The sequence below is a fragment of the Acartia tonsa genome, chromosome 8 (assembly GCF_053477335.1).
Source record: "Acartia tonsa isolate MP-2025a chromosome 8, ASM5347733v1, whole genome shotgun sequence".
Classification (NCBI taxonomy): Eukaryota; Metazoa; Arthropoda; class Copepoda; order Calanoida; family Acartiidae; genus Acartia; species Acartia tonsa.
This window is the reverse complement of record NC_137267.1, coordinates 19,133,491-19,145,335: the sequence shown is the minus strand read 5'-3', so window position 1 is coordinate 19,145,335 and position 11,845 is coordinate 19,133,491. Positions and strand designations below refer to the sequence as shown.

The following is an 11,845-nucleotide window of genomic DNA, read 5'->3' as shown; positions in this document are numbered from 1 at the left end:
GTATTATATCCAGCTTTCTACGAATATAAAAATGTACAATCGTAAGATTAAAACCAGTTTTTTAGCCCGTTCCTTCGGCACCTTAAGGCTAAAAAAACAAGTTTAATCTTATAATTGAACATTCTATATCCACGGAAAGATGTTTATAATACGATGCGAGAAATAACTATTGTATAGCTTTGGAAGATTGGAGTTAGAAGACAAAATCCTACCTAAGTTTTTCAATTTACCAGTTCTTAAGAGACGGCTTTTTATGTTATCATCCAAAATTCATAAAAATAAAAGTTTGTTATTTACATATTCCTTTTACTTAACAGATTAAAGCTTAATGTATCTGTCTATCTGTCCAAAAAAATTTGCGCATTATCATTTGCTTGGAATTTCCGTGGGATTGCTTTCTTTTTTCTAGTAACAAAGCTGTAACCTATAAGTGTTTAGCAGCGAAGCTACTATACGATTCACTTTGTCCATAACGTTATTGGGGAAATGTAATTTTCTCGGCTGCTATTTATGATAGAAGCTGAAATTATGGATGATGATTCCCTGAACCAATAAGCAACCAGTATATTATTTACTTAATACTTCGATCAATCCTCCAAAGACACCATTAACCTTCGTTATAGTTATGTTATTTATAGTTTTGTTTTTATTTCTTTGAAAAAAACATATAAATCAATATAATAAAACTACCCACATAACCAATAGTATTATCAACTACCATCAGAAAAAACGAATTTGCATTAAAAATTCAAATCTAGAAAAAAAATTCTTAAATTATAACCATTTCCAAGAATTATACCTTATTTTAGATAAGCGTGTATTATTCTATAAATAGCGTGCGTCTGTCTATCCTTTACGTCACTGTGTCCAACCTAATCCCCCGCATAAAACAACTACACCTTTTTGTAATTTTACTTTAATTTTGTCATCTTTCCCAAAAAAATTATTTTTATCATTACTGTAATGCAGTTTATTGTTCTTTTGTTGCTTCTAATACGTTACTCATGGACAAAAGTTTATATGACTTTAGTTAACACTAGCTGCTACGCCCCTAGAGGCCTCTAGTGGCACTTTAGATGTTTTTTTTGTTCAAGTCTCTACGATACCTCTTTATGTTGCGTTCAAGTTTCTCAAATGTTTTTTTTCGATTTTTTTGTGATTTCTCTTGGGAGGGTTATGGTACCCTCCCTCCAAATAGTTGTAAACCTTCCCAGGACCTATGAGAAGCTACCCTGTTAAGGAGAACCCGCTCGGTTCAGCGGTTAGCGAGATCCTTCGGTACAGACAGACAGACCTACACACGTCCTGTTACTTTATTATAAGGACTAGCGGTTACGCCCCTAGAAGCCTCTAGGGGTACTTAAGGTAGGAGGTGGAAAAGTCGACCTCATCCCATTTTAAATTTGAGTTTCAAAAGAGTAAAAAAAAATATTTTTTAGGGGGGAGGGGGTGAAGACACCCTCCCCAAAAATAGTTTAAAACCTTCCCAGGACCTATAAAAGGCTTTACTGAAGAGGAGAACAATATCGGTTCAGCGGTTAGCGAGATCCTTAGGGACAGACAAAAAACGCTTACTACTTTATATAATAGGATTAGAAAATGAAACAAGGATGGCATCATTCGCGTGTAGTGAAGCATAATAAATCATTGATGGACAAACGGACAAAGTGAATTAAGAAATAGAAAGATTGATACAAGAATGAAGAAGAATGTAATCCTTATAATAAAATAACAGGATGTGTATTTGTTTGACTGTGTGTCTGTACCGAAGGATCTCGCTAACCGCTGAATCGATCAGGCTCTCCTTAACAGGGTAGCTTCTCATAGGTCCCAGGAAGGGTTATAAATATTTTAGGGGAAGGTTCCACCACCCTCCCCAGAGATATCGACAAAAATAAATTAAATGAAAAAACGCCGCCATGCGGACAAATTTTTCAATTAGCTAAAAACATACTAACACCATCTATCGACGAAAAAAGTATTTTTGGGAAATAGCTGAATTTAAAATAGATTGAAAGAAACAATTTTACGTGTCCCTAGAGGCCTCTAGGGGCGTAGCTGCTAGTGGGAGATAAAGGAATGATAGAAAACCACAGGAAAATACATTTATGTGTTTAGTAGCAATACTGACTTGATAATTTATGTTCTGGATGCAATTTGGAAATGGGTATCATTACAAACAATCAACAATCTATCTTAAAGGAAAGGTAAAAGTGAATTATAGAGTAGCTTCACAACTTAAATCATAGTCTGAAAGAATAACTAACAAAGTTAAAATTAGTTAAAAAGTAGCTACACTTGAAAAGTTTTAAATGGAATTATTAGATGTTGGTACACAAATTATTACATAACAAAAATGTGGTATAATCCAATTTTTAGTTAAGTGGAAAACCAACAATACCCCCCCCCCCCTTTATTATGACGTGTCCCTACGTATGACCATTCATCTTTACTTTACCAAGCCTAACCTAAAATAATAACCCGCGAACGTGCCTTAACATGTGTTGAGTTCGAATATCTGATCCACAGATTGTCATATCTAAAGAGTTAATATTGATTTCTTCTACTGCTATGTCATATTGTAAAATGCCTGACATCAATAGCTATAGTAGGAGGAATAAATTGGCCCAAAACTGGCGCAGCCTATTACCACGCACAGTTAATACTTCCAGACAGGGGTGGTGCAATTGAAATTGGTTTCCTCTAGTTATCTTTGTTTTTGCTGGAACCTTAATTCAAAGTGCCATGGCCAGCAGCCACGCCCTACGAGGTAATTGACAAATAGCCCAAAAAATCTCCCTTTCAAAAATGTAGCGTGAACAGGGTTTTGTCGAGGGGTGTAATGCCTTGTGTCGGGTGAAAACTGTGAAAGGTAGGCCACTTTTATCTGTAAGGATATTGCCAAAAATGCCAAATCTTCTTTGGTGCAGAAATATTAATGCATAAAAAATGGACTTTATGAAATTATTCAACAAATTCTTAGAATTGATAGTAAGTAATATGGATTATAGATAAATATTGGTTGCTCCCCTAATATCTATTGTATCTGTACTAAGATTGGGGAGGAGGGGACTGAGTAGTGGCCTAAATCCATACTAAGACTTAGATTTTTAAATAAAACCATCCCAGGACCTATGTGAATCTTTCCTAAAATTGAAAAGTCCTTGAGTTTAGAATGTAGCAAGATCTTATCAGTAAAAATAAGCCTGCACATCAGGTGCAACCACCAAGGATATTTATAGATAGCAATATCTCTCCTTTTCTGTCCATATACCAGAGCTGGATCTTTAAATCATTTTAGTGGTGAGCCAGATCGGGGTGAGCCAACTTTCCACCAATGAGAACACAGCATTTTATGAAATGCCGCGCTGTGATTGGCTGAAATTCGGCTCACCCCGATCTGGCTCACCACTAAAATGATTTAAAGATCCAGCTCCGGGTTATTACTATTAGGTTAAGTAAGAAACAGCAGATAACCAACTCTATGATTGCACGACCTTTGTCTGGCAGTCTTATCTGTCCATGGTAATGAATTGTACCTGTTTTTGGCCAAGGCATTCTCCCTACTCTAACATTTGATATAGTGCATCTGACATAACATCAGTTGGAACCATATTTAATGTCTTTAGTTTTGAGCTTAGATTCGAACCCTTCACATCTCAAGCAGATAAGCTACTTGTTAAGTCATTAAGGTTCCTCACAATTATGGTTAAATTACATTTTTTATTGATGGATTTTTACAATATACAGTGCATCAAAACTTATTTTCATAGTTTAAAGAACAACACACATTAATATAGAAGATGCGCTATCTATATAGAGAAAATTTAAATTTATTATTTCTAATATTTCAACTTTACTAATCGAATGATTTTTTTATTTATACAATACAAATACATATTGTATATTTTATGTAAATTTTAAACACGGTGAAACCTTATTTAGTATTTTTTTTTCATTAAAACTTTTTATATAAAAAGCTACCTTTTTATAGTGAACAGTCTTCTAAAAGTAAACATGATGAAATTTCATCGTATGGTTATTTGTACAATTAAATTTACTAAGCTAACGCTTTGTTAAGCACGACGAAAAATTCCGTGCTTAGACGCGTATATTATCGCGCTTGGAACGCGCGGCGCGCAGTGGTTGTGGAAAAATGTACCAATTCTACGAATCTAGGATTTTTTACGGCTCAGTCGCAATCAGTGTGTCGTACTGCCAGGAACCTTTGTAGCTAATTGTTCAGTGGCTCTACTGCGAATTTCAAAATTAAAATACACAACAAAATGTTAGTATTTTTTCCTATTAAAAAAAAATTCTTAAATTTTGCCAATGTGTTTATTTTTTTATTTTCATGGCTGTTAAAATGTCTAAATTTCATAATCTTTACTTGTCCGTCCGTCCGTCCGTTTGAGACAGTTAGCTTTAGAAGTGAATGAGTGAAAAAATCTTTGAAATGTGTAAATTTTTAGGAAGCTGTCCGTTGCTAGCATTGTCTGCTTTAGTCTGGCTTTCAGCACTGTCCAGTCCATGGACATTGGAACAGGTATGTCTAGATTGGTCTGTGGAGTAGCTTCGCTCCTTTTATAGTTTTGCTAATCCGTATGCTTCTGCGAAAAGGCGTATTGGTTTTATTTTCTACAATTTCTATTGTAACTTGCAATTTTTTTGAAGGCCTGAAACAATATTAAGTCAATAAAGATCTTAGAAAAGTTTCACTGTCGAATTGCACGTCGGTCTATTAGGCCTTTATTGTTTTTTTTTTATTTGCGTAAAGGCAGTTAGGGACTATATTATAAGAACATAAGATTTAAGATTACAAATATAAAATATTTAAATTTCTCTCACACATTTTTATAAACGATGATATTTTCTACAAATCCTATTGGTAATTCAAATTCGACCTTAAAGAAAATAAAACTTAAGAAAATACTCCGCGAGTCCATATGTTAGAATAATTACCATGAGTAAAAAAAATAATTAGCAATTTTGTTCATTATAGCAATGGATTATTTTTTGCAAATTTAATTTGACAAAAAATATGCAGAATCTACCAAGATTTAATTTATAATATTTCCATTATGGCCTCGAAGCTGATTAATATCCGATGAATTTTGGGCTAACAAAACTTGGTTTGACAATATAATTTTTTCATTGTAATATCTAAAAATAAAATAAAAATTACATAAATTTTATTTGTTTTATTTTGCTTGTTAAAATGTTTTTGATTAATAGTTTGGTTACACAATTGATATTGATAACCTTTCAATGCTTCACTGTTTTTTATTAAAAAAATTTTGTTTCAACCAGCCAAAATTATAAACAATAAAAATAATTATTTTAAAAAATACTCAAAGGTCGAAGGATTTCTTTAAAAAATATCTAAAAGCAGCTTTTCTAAATATGGATATATTGAATTTGGATCTTACATCAGCTTCTTCAAGTTCTCATTTAAAGTGAAACACGCAGTGGGCTAAGGAACGATTCTCCCTCATCCACCCCTTTACCCCATCCCCACCCCTCCTACTGTATGAACAAACTGACCAATAAATGAGTTCCTTGTTAGCAAGCTAAATTGCCGACAATTTTTCCCCTGTCATAATATCCACGTTTAAATTTTTCATCCATTATTATTTCACACATATTATTTAAAATATTATTTTTTTTGCGGTATTGTATGGAAAATTTGCCAATGGTTGAACAAAAAGCAAAGATTGCAAAAATCTCAAGTTTATTCATCCCAATCTATACTAAAATTTTTAAATAAATTGACAAAAATATCTTTTTAATATCTTATGTCTGTTTATGATAAGAAAAAACTATTAAATAGCAAAGGAAGCAAGAAATTTCAAAATTACGGACAGACGGACAGTATAAGTTATACAGAAGATGTTGATGATGTTATGGAAATAAAGAAGGCAACTTTATTTACATTTAAATTACATTTAATCTATAAAATCTTCTCTTTAGCGTTCAAACGAAATACATTTTACAGTATAGTAAATGAATAGAAAAACAGAAAACATTTAAATATTGTACCTAAAAGTGAATAAATATTATTCTAAAAACCAAAATATATTGTAGAACTAATGAATGTCTGAAAAGCACTACACGGTTATGTAACAAAAATTATCATTTTGCAAAAAAAGCATTTATCTACTTAATCGAAAATGATAAGTTTAGTCATTTAAAATTTTGATTCAAAAGTCATATTTTTGAAAGTATTCATTCAAAAAAATCGTAAGGTTTTCAACAAAAAAAGATCTATTATATAAAGAAGATTTTTGTTGTTGTCTGAGGTTAAATATTTCGATAACGACGGAACTGATTGAGTTATTTTTTAGAGGAAAGCTTCACAAAGGTCCCGGGATACATTTAGGGTATTTATTTTTAGTTTTAAATTTTGGGATGGGTTTAGGCTATTTATCTGCCCCCTTCTTACCTCTTAGAAGAAAGAGTTCTTATATGCTATAAGCGCAACCGCTAGTATCCATAAAAGTACCAAGTAATAACTAAGCAAAAATAACCAAACAAAAACTTTTAACACTTTGAAAAAAATTCCATGCTGAGTTCTGACTTGTGATGTTTTTTGAATGTCGTAAAAATTATTTCGAATTTAAGTTTTATAAATGTTCAACAATTGTTATTTTTAGCCTACATTCCTTTATAAGATGTATAATTCTTATTTACATTTTTTGGTACATTTTTTTATCTAACTGTTTTGCACAAACAACTCATATATTTGTTATCAGCTATTTGACATTTAAGTTTTTCTAAACTTGGATAAGAGTCAACTTTGTTTAAAAACTTTATTGCAGCCAAAAATGATAAAATATATGAGATAACACTTTTCTCGCCACTCCAAGAAGATAAGATTTGATAAGTTGATAGATGTTTTTTCAAACAAACCAATAGTCATTTATAGACCGTATTATAGACAGATTTCCGCGGATATTAGAATTAAAAATTATAAGATTAAAACCAGCTTTGTTATAGACCCAAGGGGCCAAAGGTCCGGTATAACAAAACAGGTAATAATTTTATGATTATTCGTGGAAAATTGTCTGTAATACGATTCGATACATGACTGAGAACTGGTTCTAATAATGCGGATATTAAGCGGTTTCGAAGCCATACAGGAAAAGTTTTTAAAGCCAAACTGCAATATTAATCATAACTTAAATATAAAATGGAAAGCTATATGTTTGTCCGAAGGAATACAACGAATGGATTGTCCATTTCAATTAAACTTATAAGTGACATGGAAGGTTTTAGCCTATTTTTAAAAGCCTTTGAAGCTAGGGTCGCTGACACACAAAAAAAAGGAATACATTTTTAAGTCGTGTTTTGAGTATGCTTATGTAAGAAAAGTATAAGAGGTAGCAACTCACAAACATAATATTTTTATCCAATAGTTACTAAGTTATTGGTTGGTTTTGTATATAAGATATATGTGCTTAATAAGATCTCTCAAAGTGCTTAATTTTCATGTAAAAAATATCATTATAGCATTGGATTAGGTCTGGTCATACTTTAGCTTCTTTTTTGATTGGACGGGGAGTATTGCTGTTTCCCTTTAAATGGCTAAGGAAGAACCATTCCTACCCTGGGCCTAGAATTGGACATTAGGCTTTTTATTATATTAGTCCCCAAAGTTTTAAATAACGTTTTCTCTCTCGTTGGCTCAACAACTATGGGGACTTTTATTGAATTTTGATTGGTTGATTCATTAATTTGAGCATCAAAACGATTCAACCACTAATTGTAATCTTCAGAAGGGCCGGGGTAATTTTTTAATCATCTTTGGGGCCATTATATTATCCCAGGATTAAAATACATCAAACATTACCTTATTAAAAGTGAAATAATAGCGAACATTTATAATTTACATACCGTTACCTTGCACTATTATGTTCTTGTTGAATGACAAAGTATGGATGAGTGTTGAATTTTAAGCTAAATATATTCAAAAATATTTAGAGACACGATTGTGCATGTATAATTAGGTAAAAGTCAGGAAAAAATAATGATCAAATGCTTAGAAATGTACAATAAATTTTATAAAAGTAATTTGTCGCATCGTTTTGAAGACAGATTTCTGCGGATATCAAAATGAAAAAAAATATAAGATAAGAACCATGTGTTAGCCCCGATTTGAATTTTCTTTAAATACTCATTATTTAAAATCTTTAGATTCCTACTTAAAGTTAATTTTATATAATACTTTATGCCTGAAATAAATATATGCATTATGATAACCCAACTGCAAAAAGGCAATACCAATTTAAATTTTTTTTTTGATCAAAAGTTGAGAATTAAAAAATTTAATTGTCACATACTTTTCTGCCAATCAAAATACAGCACACAAGTATTCAGTAACACTATTAATTTGCATCTTTTTGTTAAGCAATATTATTTCTTGATTGTTGTCAATAAAGAAGAGCTTCTTAAAGGGGCACTTCACAGGGATCTAAAGGGATAAGACATTGGTCAATCAATTGATGTACATCCCCAATGATGATGCACATAATTACCCCTTCTGTAGATTACAATTATTGGTTAAAACGTTTAGACATTTAACTAATAAACCAACCAATCAAAATTCAAATAAAGTCCCCAAAGTTGTTAAGCCAACGAATATGAAAACGTTATTTTAAACTTTGGGAACTAATGTATTAATATAAAATCCGAGAGCCGGCTCATTGGAGAATTTTAAAGAGCCATTGTTGAATCTTATATGTAAAAGATTTTAGCTAAGATAAGCACCAAGTCATAAATACCTTGATCTAGAGATAAACATTGGAATCTAATATGTAGTGGCTCTCAATATTTTTTTTAGAGCCAGTTTAAGAGTTTTCACATATGAAAACCAAAAATGTCTTGTTTAAATCACACAACCTTTCCAAAGATTTTGATAAAATTGATTAAAAGGATGAAATTATTCAAAATTAGCACAGCATGATAAGTAATAATAATATTTTTTTTCTTTTTCAGTATTCAGAATGAAATATGAAATAATTTTCATTTTAGTATTTTTTTTATAAAACTACAATTAAGGTCGTCCGTTCGTAACGGTTAGCTCTTTTTGTTAATTTAAAAATTGAGGTGATAGGTTCGAATGTAAGACTGTAGATCATAACTAAAGTTATTAAAAATCCTCTCTACTTTGGATTTGTCATGTGATCGTCATAAACAGTTAGAGAAGGGATAATGCCTTGGCCTTTAAAAAGGAGCAACTCGTTAACAATTACAGTTAGAACTTTTCAGAAAAAAATTCGTGCAATCAAAGGGTTAATTGTTTGTTGGACAGTATTTTACGTAAATGATAACGAAATTTTCAATAACAGAGTAGCTTCATTATGAATTTAATAATTTTATGTAATTTGATAATTTATTCATCACCACATAAATGTTAGATTAAAAGCATATTCATAATTCAAATCTCCCCTACTGCAAAGTATTTCTGTTTCTTTAATCATATAAAATGATGTGCTATCTCGTCCGCACAGCTAAATGTGTTGACGGGTTCCCATAAAAAAAAACTTTATTTATCGGTTCAGCGGTTAGCAAGATCCTTCACTACAGACAAAAAAAGCTTACTACTTTATAGAATAGGATGGAGTGGAAGAGGAGGGGGGGGGGGAGAAGGAAATATGGGCTGTTTATTACACTAGTACCCAAAGTTTTATAATAATGTTTTCTTATTTGTTGGCTTAACAACTTGGGTGACCAAAGTGAATTTGATTGGTTGGTTAATTCAGTGTTCAACTACTAATTTTCATCTACAGAAGGGGTAATTTTGTGCATTATCATTTGTTTTTTTTAAGCATATCTTACAAAGGTTGGAAGAGTTTTCAAGTTCACTTAGTAATAAAAGTGAACTTGTAAAAGAAAAAGTAAATAACACATTAGGACAGAAATATGTAATCAAAATTGTTATTAGATGTTTAGTTTATGTGCTTGATATGATTTTTTTCTAAACATAATGACAAAAATTACTTTTTTTGCAAACCATCTAGTAAATCTTCCCAAATCCCTCCTACCTAACCCTTCCTATCAGTTTCTTTTCTAAGATTTAAAGATTTCAATACAAAAAGAGTTCTTGAAATACTTGAAGCATATTTTTCCCTATCCCTTGTCAACCCCCCACTTAAAACGACATTTCCGTGGATATAGAGAAAAGTAAATAGGCTAGGAATAATTACATAATGATATTTAGTAACTTGAATACATTTATTATGTTCATAATTTAAACTAATTGGCATCTCATTTAACCCTTAACTTTCGGGACCCTTGCCTAGCCTTAATCGGTCAGGGGGGTGGGGTGTTGAATGCCCCCCCCCCCCCTATTATCACAGTTCAGTTTAAAGCTAAGGGGCTAAAAAGTTTTGTGCATGTTCCCTGTTTTATAATGAATTTCCGACCCAAAGTAGGTCAATGTCAAATTTCACTTCCTTCACCATTTTATATAATGTTTAACAACCTTTGTTTTAAATTTTAAAATTACTTACCTATATATCTCCCCTTTTCCCTTTGTATTATTTATAATTTTTTCCTTAAAAAAGGACCACTAAAAATCCTCAAATAAATCTGTTAAAAAATACAAATTACCTCTGGGCAACATACAAATATGTAGGAGCAAAGCTTACTAATGATTTATCTTTTGATTGATATAAACAAAATAAAAATCTAGTAGGACTTGTTAATGGGCTGGCCATTTTTTATAGAATTTTAGATAAGCCTTGCTGATATATGAGAGGCTATTGTTTTATTTTTCATTAAATATTATTGTGTTGGGATTCATATATCCCAATCCAATAGATTCAAATAAATTCGTCAAAATTAGTAAAACCAACTTTGATGTTCAATAAAATATCTTAAAAGCTTTGATAATATATTTCTTATTTTTAACATTATGTGTAAATGATTTATATTTTCTTCTCTCTTATGTTTCTAAAGAGATAATATTTCAATATGTTTGTTCTTGTTATTTATTCATTTATGTTATTTTTACAACTTAAATATCTTTTCACCAAATTTTTCCCCTGTTTCTATCTTTTAAACAAGGATGACAACATCCTTAAAAGTAAAGCTAATAAATGACAAACGAACTTAATGAAACCAACAAATTTAGTAGTATACATTGTTTAGATATCGGAACCAAAAAGCTGTATAAATTAAACCAAAGTTAAATGAAAAAATACCCTGCCCCCTCCTAAATTAAACAAGGATGACAACATCCATAAAAGCAAAGCTCTGAAACGATAGGACAAATGGACATTAAAACTTGTATAGTGTTAGAACTGAATAATCAGAATATAATTTATAGGAGTCAAAGCAAAGTTGGAAGTAAATTTGTTGTAAAACTTCTTTACACAGTATAATGTTTTTTAGACATTTTTGACATACTTACATTTTAAGGACTTGATTATAGAGTTGCTTCGCTTATAATAATGTATATTGTTGTCACAGGAATCAGTATACCAAAAATCAGATCAATCGGATAATTAGATCACATAAAAAGTTGTTGTTAAAGAAGTAAAAAAATCAATATGTTTAAAATGGACTTACGGACATTCATGTATGATTATAGTGTTACTACGCTTTCTAAATCGTACCTAACTAATACAGGAATCACCATGCAAAGTTTGAAATTGATAGGACAATTCTGACATGCCTAAATTAATGAAAAAAGCTATCTGTGACGGACGGACAGAGGGATGTAAGGACCAACCCTAATATTAGAAAAGCTTCGCTTTTAAAATTAAATAATAGTAGGAGGGTATATTAATAACAAAGGTAGTCTTAACAAGTTAACAAGGCACTTTTTAAATCTTTCAAATAT

At 31.1% G+C, this 11,845-nt stretch overlaps 1 protein-coding gene across 1 annotated transcript in view; it reads left to right on the top strand.

The window, feature by feature from the left end:
* Window positions 1–4,137: 4,137 nt before the first annotated feature.
* LOC145326175 (uncharacterized) overlaps window positions 4,138–11,845 on the top strand; it is a 75,265-nt gene continuing 67,557 nt past the window's right edge. Inside the window, exons 1-2 of the mRNA XM_080169324.1 lie at window positions 4,138–4,288; window positions 4,473–4,546. Coding sequence (XP_080025450.1) covers window positions 4,287–4,288; window positions 4,473–4,546 — 76 coding nt within the window. The 5' untranslated portion in view covers window positions 4,138–4,286. The remainder of the gene's footprint in view (window positions 4,289–4,472; window positions 4,547–11,845) is intronic.